We start from the raw sequence: 16375 nt of genomic DNA on the forward strand, positions 1-16375 counted from the left end.
CACGTTACAGAATTTTATTTGGAATAAAATTAAGAAATCTTCCCAGAAGTTACTCTGCTGCTAGAATAACATGCAGTAATTATAATAATATGTAATTTTACATTTCCTGTAAAATTTCTTAAAATTCCATGAAGATCTCTAGATATTTTCTAGATTTTTGGTGTGTATATGAATTTGACTGTCAGCATCCCAGTGAGATTATGCTGTGAATTAATAGGTGAGGAAGTTCATCTTATCACAAGTGTACTAGATTGACATCTGTTGATGAAATGGGCATAAAAACTGTGGAAATGGGCATAAAGCTCAGAAAACCTAATTGCATGGGTTTTAAACTAGGGATATTCCCTAAGGACAAATGAAGCAGACACTCTATGCAGAGCTAATGCAAGATCAGGCTCATAATAAAGCAGCTGCTGTTACCATGCAAAGCATGGCCTTAGCAATAGATTTCTTTCTTTGTCTTTCATGATGTCCTCTTGACTGGAACAGACACTGCAGGTGTGGGAGATCTGGGTTATTATTCACTCAATTGTCTGAAGACATTTGGACGTTCATCTTTCACCTCCCAAAGCAGATCTCTGATCCTACTGAGGATCTCAGGGGTGGGTACCATCCTTATCCCTTCCTGATGCTGCACAGGTTGTCCAAAAATAATACATCTTTTCTTTTTCCTGGACTAGTGACCAGGAGACTCCTTGCATCTCTAATGCCCATTTATTTCCCATAGGGATTTTTGGATATAATTGTTGAGTATCTGTGGGGCAGGGCTTGGCACACAGGTCTCTTCAGCAGGTACCCAAACTACTAGTATGACACAGTCAGACATGAAGAAGGAATGGTGGAGAAATGGAAAGGAATAGAGAAGAGAGGGAGTGGTGGTACAGCGGTCATACCTAAAAATAAATAAATGAAAAGGAATCTCCCCTCCTCATTTTAATCTTGCAAGTAGAAACCTCCTCTGTGACAGACTTGGGATGGAGGTGCAGGACTGTTTTGACAGCATGGGATAAGCCAGGCCTTTCAGCCTGAGTGGGCACCAGGAGTGACTGGACTTTCCCAGCACTGGTGCAAGTCTCACTTTCAGTGGTGCAAGTCTCACACCTAATTCTCTCCATTGAAAGGGAGTCTGAGCCTTCACAGACCTAGAAGTTATGCAGTATAACTGCATGCTATGTCTTAAAAATCTTCATGCTTTAGTTGCTCTAAAGAGCTATAGATAATACTAATGTTTCCCTGCTGTGAAAGAGTGCTGTTGGAAAAGCTGCATTACGTATCACAGTAACATTCATTCCTAAGGCAGGAAATGTAAGATTTGGCATAAGCATGTATGTTTCCTTGCATTTCTCAAGTTGTAGCAGTGTGCTCTGTTGAGTACTGCGATTTTTTGGAAATGCAGCATGAGATTTTGATGAAGATAATTTAAATAGAACTTATCTACCAAATGTCTATCTGTCTATATGGTTATGCTTTTGAGGTTGTCAGAACCTTGGAGAAACTCTGAAATTACAGCAGAAATGCATTTTACCAGCTGTAAAAATGTTGGTCTCAAGGCTTACTTGAGAGGTACATGAAACACAGGTGTCTAACAGGAAGAATGCAGTTAGTTTAGTTGCAAGATGTTTGTGGAAAGCCCATTGTGGAGTAGTTGTGACCTTGGAGAAACAACTGAATCTTACAACTGACTCTTAACTTCCATGGAATCTGGCTGAGGTGCTTGGAAATTGTTCTGGGTTTCTTCATGCTTTAGAAATGTCCGACTTAACATCTGTGGGGTCACAGGAGCTTAATGAAGCCTGAAAGCAATAGTCATCAAGTAACTTTTGTTCTTGCTAGATGGTGGCTAGGTTTCCAACTTGCGTGGGTGTACATGTCATCTACATTCGTGTGTTTTCAAAACACGCAAAAGTTGCAAGGGCACAGCTGAATTGGGGAAATGTAATGTTGTAAATCAGAAGAGTAGAGAAAAGTGCTCACTCCAAAGTGACAGAATTCTTTTTCAAGGTTTTTTTTTTTTAATCCAATCAAAGATTTTTAAATTATCACAGTTTTCTGCAATTTTCGAGCAGTGCAACATCTGCTTGTGTTGCACCGACAACCTTGGAATCAGGTGAGTGCTGGTAGTGTCTTGCAGGAATATACTTTATATGTAAATGTATGGAGATGAAAATAACTTTCTGAAAAAAACTTAAGGATGCCAGAATTATTTAGGATTTGATGTCCAGCTCCTTTGGGGTCACTTGAAAGCCGAAGCCCATGTGGTTTTAAGTATGTTAGTGGGAAATACAACCATTTCCCCACCTCTTCTCTATTCTAAGCTGCCTGAGCAGACAGGTAGCTTCTGGCAGCAGCTCTCACTCATCTGCACAGTAGGGTATGAGTCAGAGGAGGGAGCACAAGGTCTGTAGTTCTGTAGTGACCATAGTCCAAAGCAGAGAGTGCTATTCCAGCGTCCATCTGGAAAATTTATCCTAAGAGAGCTGTTGCAATCCTGTGACTGTCTTGCTAACTCCATGCGTGCATGACTTTCACCTCTAGTTTCACCTTCACCCCTGTAAAAGCCTGGTTAGTCATTTTTGGGGTGACTGTGTAGCATAGGCAGTCTGAGGGAAATAGTTTTTTGAAGGGAATTGTCTAATTCTAATATGTATTTACACACATGCTAGCTCTGCCCTGATAAAAAAGTCGTATTAAGCCAAATAACATAAAAAGTCAAAATGTTTCTGTAAAGCACAGCTGTCTGAAAGGGGGTTTTAAACTTCATTCTTCCTACTCCATTTGTCTGTTTGGCAGCTCTCCCAGCCTGGTCTCAAAGCAACAAGAGTCAGCTTATGACTGTAATAGACTATTCCAGTAAAATTCCTCTGTCTAAATCTAAAGCTGAGCATCTCCAGAAGATTTTGTTGTTTGTTTGTTTGTTTTAACTGTAAGTGTTGATGCAAGTAGAAGGACACTTTCTTAGAGTTTAATATGAGGACTGTTGCCTTCAGCTTGGTTGGCTTTGTCACTGATGTGTAGATGCCTGCTGGCAAGAAAGTTTGAGAAAGGGTCAGGAAACATACAGAATGAGGCTGAGGGTGTCTGCAGAGAGGGTCTCTTGCTCTCACTGATGGGTGAGGGAGAGTGGGCCATAGCTGGGTGCGGGTGTTGGCTCCACAGCATGGCTCTGCCTGCCACGCTGCCTCCGGTCTGAGTGTTCTGTGCCCTGCTGCTGCTGGGACCCTTGTTGGGAGGGGTAACTGTGCAAGGCAACGGGAGCCTTTTATGATCAGTAGAGAATGGGTGAGCAGTGCGAGAGCTTGACCAGGTCAGGGTTTGCACTTCAGTTCCTGTGTGGGAGAAAAGTTAAAGCTGTCAGCGTACAGTTGTTATTTTTTATTACAACTATGTCTGTGCCCTTCAGAATGTGGCTAGGGCCTTGATATGCCCAAAGAGACTAGGATGTGAATTTTGGAGAAATTGTGTCTAGATGAAAGTCAATGAGCAACAACAGAAGAACAAGCCAGAAGAAGGATTACAGCAAAATGACAAAATATAGCTTTTCAAATCCTTACAGCTGTGTGAATTTGTGTAATATGTTTCAGAGCATACAGTTACTCTCTGATTTTCACAGTATATTCATCCCTCTGGGTGATTTCATTTTAGGTATTAAAGAGAAGCCACCTATAATTTTGTCAGTAATATCGTTAAATTTCAATTCAACATTCAGAAATTTTTTATTTGAACATAATTTTTAAATACTTCTCCCACTCACAAAAGCTTTGTGATTTATTAGTGCAATGCTTATATTTTTCAGAGAAACACAACTATGGTCAGCAAAACAACCCTGCTGCTGAAAAGACTGTTGGTTCTCTTGCAGTAGCAATGAGAATGCAGGTTAGTGTACCTTCAAGTGTTGTAGATTTGTTGCTCTGTAAGTTGCAGAAATTGCTTCTACAGTTTAGATTTTAACTTTTGTTTTGCTCTTTCGAACATCTTACCTGACTTCTGTTTTAATAGCAACTCTTAATCAGTTAGAGTGATACCTATTACATTTAATTAGATAAAGAAATTAAAAATCAGACATCTCATAATTCTGGTTAACACAGTAAAGCTTGGCAGAAGCACCTGTGTCAATAGGCTAATGTCACTCACTCTGGTAAGTCTGTGAAGATTAATTGTATCTGCATTTTTGCATCATGATGGATAGAGAGTCCAAAAGTTTGTTATTTAGTGTGGAAGAAGCATGACTCAGTCAATGAACAATCAGTATCTTCTGTTGTTTATAAGGTGTGAAAGAAGAATAGTGATTCATCTAACGAGAATAAAATGTCCAACTGCCTGATTAGAGACTTTTCTCTGCCACTTATGTGTTAATGGAGTTGTTTCTTTTTGAAATGTGGTCAAACAATAGGAAAGTGGCTTTTATTTTGTCCTAAAACCATGAAATGGAAAAATTTTTCAGCTTGGGGGTTTTTTGTTAGCCTTTGCCATAGAAGTTATTTCAACATACTCTAGAGATTGTTTGAAGTTAGTGTTCAGCATTTATGATGCATCTGTTGTGTGCTGTTTTCTTGTTTAAAACCAGAACATGGTAAAAAACATGGAGCGATGGATCCAGTCCCAGCAGTACAGGAAGTGGGACCTCCACTGCTTGAAACTGCAGCCCCTCTCCCCAGTGCCCAGGTAATAAGGAAGAAAGAAGGAGGAAAAAAAATTTGAAGCAGAAAAATTTTTGAAGGAGAAAAAACAATTAAAAATATTTTACAAAAGAGTAAGCAAGTGTGACAACTTAAAAATGTTCCGTGCCTAATTAATTTTTAACTTTATGTGGACATTCTCTTGTATGCTTCATCATGACCATGTGCTTTTGTTTGCTATCAATTTTTACTTTGATGATCTGCCTTGGAGCCAAGCTGTATTTAATGAAGACCTAAAGCTGGAAGGTTTCACTGAGGAAGGGAGGAGAAGCCTTGTGCAAAACCAACAGAAATACAAAAGACAAGAAGTTTCTAATGGCTAAATGTAGGAAGGTGTTTAGTTAAGGCTCAGTGATTTCAATGGCATTTTAGTTTGTATTATTTTCTTCCCTCAGTAGAAGTACTTTCTTCTGCATTAGACTTTTAAATTCCCGTGTGGGTGTGAAAATCAGGAAGTATATTTATTCGCATAGCCAGAATCTTTTCAATCAGTTCCTGTCATTCACTTCCCAAGGCCTGTGTCTGGGCCTCAGGGATTTCAGGTTGGCCTTGGCACGATTGCTGACATCTCTGACATTTAGAGCAGATTGAGCTCTCTACTGTGCTCAAGTGCTTTGCTGTGTGTTGGTTGTGTTGAGTGACAGAGAGAGGAACCAGTGGCTGAAACAGAGGTTCTGCCATGCAGGAAAGCATTGACATTTTTTTGTGCTTACTTGTACGCCTGCTTCTGCAGGTGCTAAAGGAGCCTCACACCAGAAGAAACTCAGAGAGATCTGGAACTGCTTAGCCTGGAGGATAGGAGGATCTTACCAATGTGTCTAAATACAGTGTACAATAATACAAAGAGGACCAAGGTAGGCTCTTTTCAGTGGAGCCCAGTGACAGACCCATAGGCATTGAGCACAAACTGAAACCCAGGAAGCTCCATCTGAACATCGGGAAATACTTTTTCACTGTGACGATGACCAAACGTTGACACAGATTGTCCGGGGTGGTTGTGGAGTGTCCATCCTAGGAGATACTCAAAAGCCACCTGGACATAGGCAACTATCTAGCTCTAGATGACCCTGCATGAGCAGGGGGGTTGGACCAGATGACTTCCAGAGGTCCTTTCCAACCTCAGACACACTGTGATTCTGTAATTCTGAGTCCTACTGCTATCTATTTGGAAAGCTGTGGGAAAATGTTGTCTTTTCTAAGCATTTTGATTTACTTTTCACTGTCTCTTAAAACAGTTTAATGGGAATGGACACAAATGTAATTGAAACCAGAGATGCCAAAAGAATGAGTTTTCCCTTGTAACCGGGGGCACAAGGGGACAGAAATGCTTGAGCTTTTTCTGGGCTAGCATGTAACATTTCTAGAACTGAAGCCTGAAAAAACTGTCCTTAAATAATAAAATTAAAATTTAAAGTGTGCAATGCCATGAGTGTGATGGTAAAAAAAACTTTAAAAAAAGTATTCCCAACCCTCTCTATGACATTGTGTGTTTAGTACATAAATAATTACATAATTAATAAATAATGGTGTATATACACCATAATATATATAGTATAATATATATTATATAATTAGCAATAGGGCTTGCATTTATCTGCTAACTCTGTAGCTTTGTCTTTTTTCTTTTAAATGTAAAGAAACCCTTCAGATGGAAAGTATCCTGTAGTAAAATGTAATCTTGCAGTAATACACCACGTTGTGTGGAAACAGATGGAGTTTTCATTGAAAATGAGGCAAAGCTGCTTAAGCACTAAAACTAAGAACATCTGCTTTTTGATTTCTGTGAGATCTGGGTTGAAGTATTTCCAAATATATTGGAAATGGCATGGAAAGTTCTTACAGTATGCAGTAAAAAAAAATGTCAGCACACAGGTGAGTAGATGCAGAGCCTTCCTCCATCTTTTAAATTTTTCTGCATTTTGTAAATTATCACTTAGCATTGTCAGTGATGGACTTCTTGCTTAACAGTTTTCATTCATGCAGAAGAACCCCTGTTGCAAATCTCCAGCAATACTGAATAACATAACGTATTGAGTAATTCTGGTATTTCCAACACAGACAATATATTGTCAGACTGAAAGAGTCAGCTACAAATACAGACTTCCAAATTACAGGTATAACCAAATCTTTCATTTCCTGTATTTTAGGAAAATAAATTTAGTAGGAGGAAAAAAATGCAAATTAACTTTGTCATATTAGTCTGCATCTTTCTCCTCTTGCTAAATGCATCAATTACTTTAATAGGAGAATAGTCACCCTGAAAATTTTCCTTGCTTAGATCTTTAAGGGGCCACACTACCATCGACTTAGCGAGAATTTTCTGGGACTTGAGTTGTTGGTATGTAGTAAATTCTGAGTGAAAACTTCAGATATTTTTTGCTGTGTGATGTTTGTAAGCCCCTCTGTCTTGTGTTCTTGTTACAATTTTATGACTAGTTGTGTTTGAAGTCACACATAAGAAGCCAAAGGTATATCCTTCCATGAAAGAGGATGCACTTAGTATGTCTTTGAAAGAAAGCAGGTTCCAGGTCAGCCCTGTGATTGAGTAACTCCTTGACCTGTAGTACTGGCTTATGTTATTGTTTGGGTGGATGGTTTCTGGGTTTCACTTTGCTGCTGCAGGGTGTAAAAGGGGGATACTTAAGAACTATAAATGAATAATGGAGCCAGTTTAGGATTTCCTCAAAGAATTGCAAGCAATTAAGTTGGCACAGACTGATCATTTGCTGGTGGATGCAGAGCAGCCAAAGTCCACACACAGAGTTGAGATCTGGCAGTAGTTTTATGTTCACTGATGGATATTTAAGGTCCTGCAGACTGGTAGTTCAGGACATGAGCTTTCATGCCATTGCCAGATTCTATCTTAAAAATACTGTGATCAACTGAAACTAAAGGAAGAAATTAGCCTGGTGAAGCTGAAAGTCATTTTTTAAGTTGTTTTTGTGGTAATGTGAGGAATTCAAAGCCAAAGGAGACAACTCTTCACATCCCTTGTGCCAGACCCTGGGCTTCTCTACCGCAGGAGCTTACAGCTGCTAAACACTTATGTGGACATAATGGACAACTAGGTCAAGCTCACAAATGAAAAATCCGTGACAGAGTATTAAACCCCAGGACCTCAGGTTGTCTAGGTCAGGAATTGCAGATACAATAGTGTCCCCTAACCTGCATCCACATCCCCTCAGGTAATCTGTGTGCTTGCCTCAGCTGCTGCTCCCAGCCTTTGCTGGAGGTTGTTCGTAAGCTCTCTGGATGTCTTGGCTGAGCCCTGTGCTTTAGACTCCTGCTCTGTGGCCATTCTTAGTTCAGCTGTGTTTTAGAAGTGCATGAGTTGGTCTTCAAATGCCTTGTTTCCTTTAGTGCCCTTGTGGGGGAGTGGCTGTGTTGGCTCTGCCCTCGGATGAAAGGCGCTGCATGCACAGGCTTTCGGGTTTAGCAAATGTGTTTGTGTGACTGTTGGCCAAGGAATGCATGCGCTTTTTAGTAAATTGTATGTGCTGAAATATGCTGTGAGGGAGGAGAACAAAAGGGAAAACAAACCCAGAAACATCCATGTCCAGTGGGACAGAGCATCCAGCAGCCACGTCTCTAGCTTGATATGAAAGCATTACGTAATACTTGGAATCTGATTAAACAAGAGCTCTCTGTGAAATTGTAACAATTAACAAACACTGGACATGATTTTCAATGTTATATTAGGTGTTAGTTAATATTTAGGTTTGGTTAATAAAATATGAGAAAGAATTGAAAAACTCATTACAATAACACCATTGTTGGATTATTTACTGTTGTTTTGTGCTCTGTCGTCGACCACCTAAGCTGAGAGAAATCTCCTGGCTCTTATTTGTTTTCTTTTCCAGTGATATTGAGATTTCCCGAGCACAGAGTCCAAAAGCTGTTGATGTGCTTGCCAAGGAGATAGGATTGCTTACAGATGAAATTGAGATCTATGGCCAAACCAAAGCCAAAGTACGTTTGTCCCTGCTGGAAAGGTTAAAGGATCAACCAGATGGAAAATATGTTCTAGTTGCTGGGTAAGAATGCAATGTAATGTCATTAATGTCCACTCTTTCCACTCTTATTAATATAAACATGCAACTTACATCTTTTTTGTACTCTGCACAAACAAGAATCTTGAATGTTTTCATCTGTATTTTGCTCTCTTCTGAAAGCAAGCAGGTTTTGAACTTTTTTGAAGTAACACAGCTTTTCTTCCAAACTGTTATTACTGAAGTAAAGTATATTTTATAAAAGACAATTTGTTCTATGATTCTGTGAAATGTTAGCTGTTGGTGCGTGGAGGTTTTCTTACTGTTTTATCAGAATTTTAAATGTTTAGCTTGGATATTTAAAGCTGCTTGTATTGTAGCTGTTTATAAACAAACATTAACAGAAGCTACATGCTAATCTGTTGATATTAACAATAAATACGTTTTTTATTGAAGAACAGATTACAAAGTTTAAAAAGCCATGTTTTTCTCTCTGAAATGTAGACATGTCTCCAGGCAGGCTTATCCTGCTTGCTTTTCCCACGATTATAGCAAATGCTATGCTCAGCAGGAATTATGCACTTCTCTTCTGAAGAGCTTCAGGTTTTTCTTGCATTGGGTGACCCACCATTTTCGTTCACCTTGTTTACTAAGTGGAAACTTTTACTTGTGAACAAACACGTGAAGGTTTTCATTAATATTTAAATTGCAGTGTGTTCTTTATATTCTGAGTTAATCTATTGGTTGCTTCCTTTAAAGTAAAATACAGGTTTAAAATACAGTTTTAGGCTGATTCAGAAGGAGAAGGCTGTTAACTGCCTTGATCTACTGTAACTGCCTTGATCTATTCCTCACCTTGGCTAGTGTTTCTCAAACTGTTTGCTTTACTGCCTTCCTGCGGGATCAACCTGGATTTCTAGCACTGTCTGAGATGGAGCTGTTGTAGACTGAGAGACTTGATGTTACAAAGATGAGGCAGGCAAGTTATGAAGCTTTGTTCAAAGCTATGTGAAATCCAGCATTAAAGATATTCCTGGAGGATGCTGGAGCAGTTAAGGGAAGGAAATAATAGCTGATTGAGATTGGTTTCCTTTGGCAGAGTTTTGTTTGGTTTGGGGTTTTTTGTGGCATTGGAGAAACAAAAACAGGTTTGGCATTTGACTGAGTTTGAAGAAAGTTGCTGCCGTGTATTTTCATGCTCATGGTGTCAATATCATCAGTTGGTCGTCATGCTGCAGGCCGATACAGGCTTCCCTAGCAACAAACCTCTCACAGAAGAGGAAGAAGTTATTTGAAAATGTCTGGAGGTACAAAGATAGCAAGCTGCAAAGCCCCATTCGGATGGATTTTAGTTGTGTCAGATTGCATGCACCAGTGCTTGCATTTCTTCACACTGCTTTGTCTCCCGTCTCCTTCAAAGAAGGTATCTCAAGCAATTGTCACAGAAAGCAGTGTGGAAGAAATGTGGAAGAAATGCAGAAGTTTTGACCAGCAAGTTGAGAAGCTGGCAAAAAATAGAAAGTTGTATCCTCTTCTAAGTCTACATAAAATGTAGAAATACAGAATGGTGTTTCAGAAACAAAGGGCTAGGTTTGGTACTTACCCAACCTGATGATGCAACGTGTTGCCATTTGTAGCATCTCTGAAGTAATTTCAACTTGTGGGGTTAGTGCAAAGCCACATCTGCTGCAGGAGGAGTGCCTGGGCAAGGTCGCTACAGTAGTGGGAACATTCTCTTCTTAGAGAGTTCAAAGCTTGACTTTGAAATACCATACATATAAAGTATACATATAATGTGTGTTTATACGCTCTCAGCTGCTCTCATTTGCTGAGATGGCTGTAGCAGATGACAATCATTTTAAGAAAAGTGGGGAACTCTTGTCTGATGAGGAAATGTTCAGTATGGTGAAAATTGAGTATCACTGAAGTGTAGAAATTGGTGAGTGAAATAGTATTGTCATTTGCCTTCATTCTCTCCCTGCCAAGGCAAGGTCAACCAGAACCTGCCATTTGGATTATTATGTTTGTTCACAATAACCAAAGATATTTAAAAATTCTTTTAGAATGATGCAGTACAGGTCTTCAGAATAAATTTTCAGTGCTTCAGAGGAAACATTTAAGATATATGCTTATACCTAAGGGTCTGGTGGAAATACTTATAATGTATGATGGGAACTTCTCGTGTGTGAAAAGAGTGTAAAGTGTGTGTGTGTATGTATTCAACAAACTGCAAAATCTCCAACCTCCATCCGTGATGCAGCCAGCAACATTTGTGCCTCTAATTGCACATTCAGGTTTAAATGTTTCACAGTGTCTAGGAATTTATAAATATTTGCTGCAAATGCTTGTCTAGTTCATTCCTGATATGCTAAAGACCGAACTTCTTGTTCTGAACAGCAAAATGCAACTAAAATGTACCTTTTTATCTCTAAGGATAGTTGTATTTATGGCTCTTTAAAAAGTTGCTAACTGCAAAATCTTTTTTGTTCTTTCTAAATGCAAACAAATATGGCTAAGTACCTCGTACAATATAAACTTTGTATGCTGAAATATTGCAGTTTGATTAACAGATCATGACACCCAAAAATAGGACGAAGACTTTATTTCTTCGTAACTTCCATTTTCTTCTGTATGGAGACAATTCTTTTCTTTTTTTACTTCATTCTTGCTTTTTTATTTTCTTTGTCTGTGTTTGGCTTGCTATAGGGCTTGTGTTAAGACACTGTGGGGGTAGAACCACAAGTTATCATGGAGTAATTGGTTCTTGGGCATCAACTGCCTGTAAACAGGCTTTTAGTGTGCCAAATAATGTATCGTAGGATCTGTTAACTCAAACTGCCTCCACTCATTGCCAGCTGAGAACATGCAAGTGAATGCAGCTTGAGCATGACCTAGGAGCTAAGTTTAGTGTCCAGGGTAACTTATTCACTCATTCAAGCATGTAGATGGCGTATTCACAAACACAATATGAAATTACAGCTAAAGTTTATTAGAATCTGTCTGTGTGCATATGTTTCAGCATCTTGTTTCTAAATGCTCCAGTGCTGTGGCTTTTAGCAGATAATTCTGGAAATCTGTTCACTTCAAAAATGCAAGATGAGGAAGAATAAAAATTGGGAATATTATAAAATATAATGCCACTTTTAGCAAGAAGTGTGTTGGATTTTGAATGCTGGAAAATTTAAAATCAGTACTTTTCTCCTAACATTAGTTGATTGTTCTGTGATGAACTACTTTTTCAGTAAGGTAAAAATGGAGGAAAACAAAAATCTATTTCTTTTTACTATGTCTCTTGGGCTAAAAGGTGCTTAAAAACTAAGAAAAAAGGAAAACAAAAATTAGAGGAAAGCTACAGGGAAGGATAAGAGGGGAAAATACCCCTGTGTTGATGCCCTGAATTGTCTGACAATCCAATGTAAAGTCATAGTTGAGACAGTTGTCATGTATTGGTCATGTCATTGCGCAGCTCCTGACTGGGATTGTCTGGTATGAGTCTGTAGTGGGTTATGAGAGTTTGTAGTGGAGGATTCCTCAGTCTGTTCTTCAGTCATTTTAACTTCATAATCTCTGTGCTTTTGTATTTGGAAGCTCCAGTCCCGTCCACAGGATGCCACTGCAACGTTGTCATAACCTCATCTTGATGAGGTGACAGCAATTGCAACACTTCTGTGCTCAGAACTACATTTCTGACAGTTGTAACCTAGGATGGGAGATGTACGTGGGTGGGAACTCAGGTGCCCATGGCCTCCATAGCCTGGCTTCACAGGTTTCCATGTGGGTCACAGGAATTATGAACTCATTAAAATCTTTGAATCTGCTGATACCTATGAGTTGAAGGTAGGAAATTTGAAAGGGAATTGCCACATATCCAGTAAAGTTCTTGCTGGAGTCACAGCGGCTGGCGTAGCTGTGAGGAGGTTACAGCTGGTGCAGTGTGTGTCTCCCTGTTTGTTTATTTTCTCTTTGGGAGACCTCATGTGGCTTTCCCAGAGAAACAGCTCTGCTGTAAGCTAATGTGATGTATAACAAACAAACAAAAAGTCTGCATATTCTTATCTTTGTTTTGATGGACATAAAGAGAGAAGGCTTTCCAACATTATGGAAAACTTACATTGCCAGGGAGCTGATGACTGCTTGGTAGGTGGCAAAGTAAGTTTTAAGGCAGAAAATTGTTGTGGGGTTTCTGTGTTTTGATTGAAAACATACTAAAGAAATTTGAAGAATAATGCAAATGGCTGTAAAAGTCTCTTGAAGTTCATTAAAATTTATTGCATTTTAAAGGAGGTTTTTCCTCAATTTTCGTAAGGTTAAAACACAGCATTGCACAATTGAGCTAAAGTTATCCATTGGCACTTGTAATTTTATACCCATGTGAGCAAGTGACCTGAGCTACAAGAGTGTAGGCTCAGTAGTGTAGCCAGCAAAAACAGCTCAGTGTCCACAAAACAGTTTAAGTGGATTATTTTATTTATAAAACCCAATCAAAGTAGAGCAGGTACAAGAGGGACGATACTTAAAATAAGCTTTTGAAAGGAAATTATTGGAATAGAATTTTCCTTTGATTTCAGGAGCTTTTTTTTCTTTTAACGAATGTTTAAAGCTGGGATTTTGGTAACTGTTGAAACTAATAAATAACTGCTTAGCTCTTGAGGTTTCCTGCCACTTTAATCAATGAGCAGTGGTGTGTTTCTCTTCTTGCTTTCTGGAGAAAGGCCTGTCTCATGGAAAACTCCCAGTGCTTTCTGGTTCATTTTACATTGTCATTTTAGAATAGGCCAGTCGAGTTACCAGAGTGTTTTAGTAATGGGACACTTGATTGTGTGTTGTTACCTTCTGTGACAAGTAGATATTATACTTCATGCTACCAACATGCCTTCTGGTTATGCATTTGTCAATTCCAATTTCCTCTCCTTTGCCAGATAGGAGGCTGCATCTTTGATTTTGCTGGTTTCACAGGGGTTGTAAAGAGTCCCTGTGTTGCTGTGCATGCCAGATCAGCCACCTGCCATGTTTTGAGCTGAACTGAGTAAATAACTAGGGATGGTGTCTCTGAATTCTCTTGAACCTGAACTTCATATGTCTGATGCCCAAAAATAGAGGTAGCCACCCACAGGATGCGCTGCAAATGGAAATTTTTCTTTTAGTAGTGCAGCCATTGTGTGCACCGAGTTTTTGGGGTCTGTGGAAAGTTCTTTACTGGTAACTTCCAGTAAACAATTATAGGTGTTTTTTCATGGTGGAATAGTTTTCTTTTTGGTGTTTTGTTGTTGCTGTTTTTTTCTTTTTGTTTTGTTGTTATTGATTGTAAATAATTGATAGCTTCAAGAGTTGTTACCTTGTTAAGTCTTTGAATGCAGTAATGCCTCAGGATTACTCATACATTCCTTAAATCTGGTTTTAATGCACAGGAATAAGAGGATCAAGTAAATGAGATTAGGACAATAGACAAAAGTGAATTAGATAGTAGGAGAACAAGGGGTAAGGAGAAAGCATGCTAAGAATTATTTGAATGGGTTTTGGGAAACCAGTGTTAGAACAGTAGTCAGAAGGTGAAACTGGTAGTAAAAGTGAGTTAACCTGGCTCTGGTGCTCAGGAAAAAAACACATTTGTACAGAAGTGAGGATCCTGGGGCAAAAAGGAGATGAGAAAAAGAGTGGTGGGAAAAAGGGAAGTTATCCTTGTGGCAACAGTAAAACCCTGAGGGCTCCCTGTCCTAACAATGTAGAGATTAAAAGTATCCTTTCTTCTGGGAACTGCAAACTTGAAAGTAAAAGAAATGAAGTAGCATTCTGTGCTCCTGCAGTAGATCAGAAGGAAATAAGAAGGCCTAGTGTGGATAAAAAGGTGACAGGGACCAAAATTGCTTTGAGAGTAAATAAAGGATATGCTCTAAATCTCCCACCTTTTTTTGGCTCTGCACAGATATTTTGCTAGAATTCTGTGAATTCCTTTTTAAGTCAAAGAGGTGCCATTCTAGGGTAATGGAATAGTAAGTTATTGAGGATGTTTTAGAATCTGACGATTGGTAAACACAATGTTATAAAATGTGGGAGAAAATTACTAAAACCAAGTGCCCAAAGTAAGTGACCTGTGGTCACATAAGAGTAGTTCAAAGCGAACAATTCAGGGAATCTCTTGTAGATGTGCTTAACCCCACTGATTTCACTGAAACTTTAGTTAAAAGACTACTTTTCTGAATTGGAATTTTTTTCCTAGAACAATATAAAGATGTTAATTTGGCTTGCCTCCTATTGCCCAAATTTTCCAGACGTATCTGCCCAAAGCATCTTTTTTAAAGTAAAAGCCCAGGAACTGATGATGCTGTAACAGAGAGATTTGTGAAAAGTTAATGTTTTTTCATCTATTTTATTTTGTGGGACGAAGAAGGGTTTTTGACAATGTGTGAACTGACTGAACTAAGCTGAATCCTACAATTACACTAATGTTTTTATGCCATTTGAATTGTGATCTGAGGATAGCAATATCTTGGAAAAATTACTAGTTAGGGAAGGAAGTGTTTCTAATTAGAGCTAGATGTTTCAGCTCAAGTTTTGAAGAGGTCACAGGATAAGGGCTCCCCTTTGACTAGGATCCATGTGCATGTTTGTATTTCCATGGGAATGAACATAGTTCTTAACATCAGCTTCACTAAAGTACCTCTCTGCAGGTAGAAAAGGCAGCAAAGATACAAATGGCTACACTTTGCCAAAAAGGAGGATTTGTGTGAAAGTGGTGTGAGTGGAAAAAAGGACTGGGGCTTTCTTCTTTTGCCAATCAGAAAAAGAAATGCTGTGCCTCAAATGAATCATTTGAGTGCATTTTGGAGACATGAGATGTGTTCATACCTCAAGGAAGAAAAACCCTTGCACCCCCCCCACACTTTTAATGTGGATCATAAACAAATGTGCTGATGTTGAAAGTAGGCAGAAGATCATTTAAGCTGAGATGTCTCTCATTCACTGAAGGCTGATGAAGTTTTCTACTTGCAAAATCAGCTGTCATTGTCCCTTTATTAAAGGGGCAAGAATAGAGTCTCCTCTAGGGACAACAATAGAGTGGAGGTTTGATTCTCTGATTTGAGTTCGGAGGCCTTTCTAAAATTCTGTCCTGTTTCAGTCATGGTCTAAATATGGGAGCTGTAGCATGAAGCTTTTGAGCTTTTGTACGGACTATGATTATCATTGTCCCTTACTGCCCTTAAATCTCCAAAACAAAAGTGTACAATAAATCATGTTCAATTGAATATACTGAATTTTGTGTCCTGTTTTATTTAAAAAGCAGTTGATCTGTCATTTTTGAGGGTTATGATGATGTGGAAGGTGGAGAGGGGTAGTTGAGCTCTACAAACAAAAGTGTTGGTTATTTAACTTAAAATATTCTATTATTTCATTCAAAGTTTGAGCAGTGGGAATAAAAGATCTCATGCATTACTACAGAAAAATATTAATACATGCTTAGAGTATCATGATGGATGGTTTGTTAATGAAACTGGTGAGACTTTTGTGCTGTAATAAAAATGTCTAAATTCAATATATTCTTTTTAGAACTTTTGCCAATATAATCTTCTCTTTTTCTGCTATCATAGTAAATTGCTTAAATAGAAGACACATGTATATTAGCATTCCAGCTTGAGCTAGGGGCTAACATTGTGGCAGGATTTTTGTGAAGATAAAGTAATCTTATTGAAATTTGCTGTACAAATATTCTTC

At 38.7% G+C, this 16375-nt stretch overlaps 1 protein-coding gene across 1 annotated transcript in view; it reads left to right on the forward strand.

Moving 5' to 3' along the window:
• Positions 1–16375, forward strand: part of MTHFD1L (methylenetetrahydrofolate dehydrogenase (NADP+ dependent) 1 like) — a 147256-nt gene that overhangs the window by 17051 nt on the left and 113830 nt on the right. The window contains 3 exon segments of the mRNA XM_042016727.1: positions 3794–3873; positions 4565–4662; positions 8537–8710. Coding sequence (XP_041872661.1) covers positions 3794–3873; positions 4565–4662; positions 8537–8710 — 352 coding nt within the window.

The sequence above is a fragment of the Corvus kubaryi genome, unplaced genomic scaffold (genome assembly GCF_017639235.1).
Source record: "Corvus kubaryi isolate FWS band 111438036 unplaced genomic scaffold, C.kubaryi_AGA036_p1.0 split3-73, whole genome shotgun sequence".
Taxonomy (NCBI): Eukaryota; Metazoa; Chordata; class Aves; order Passeriformes; family Corvidae; genus Corvus; species Corvus kubaryi.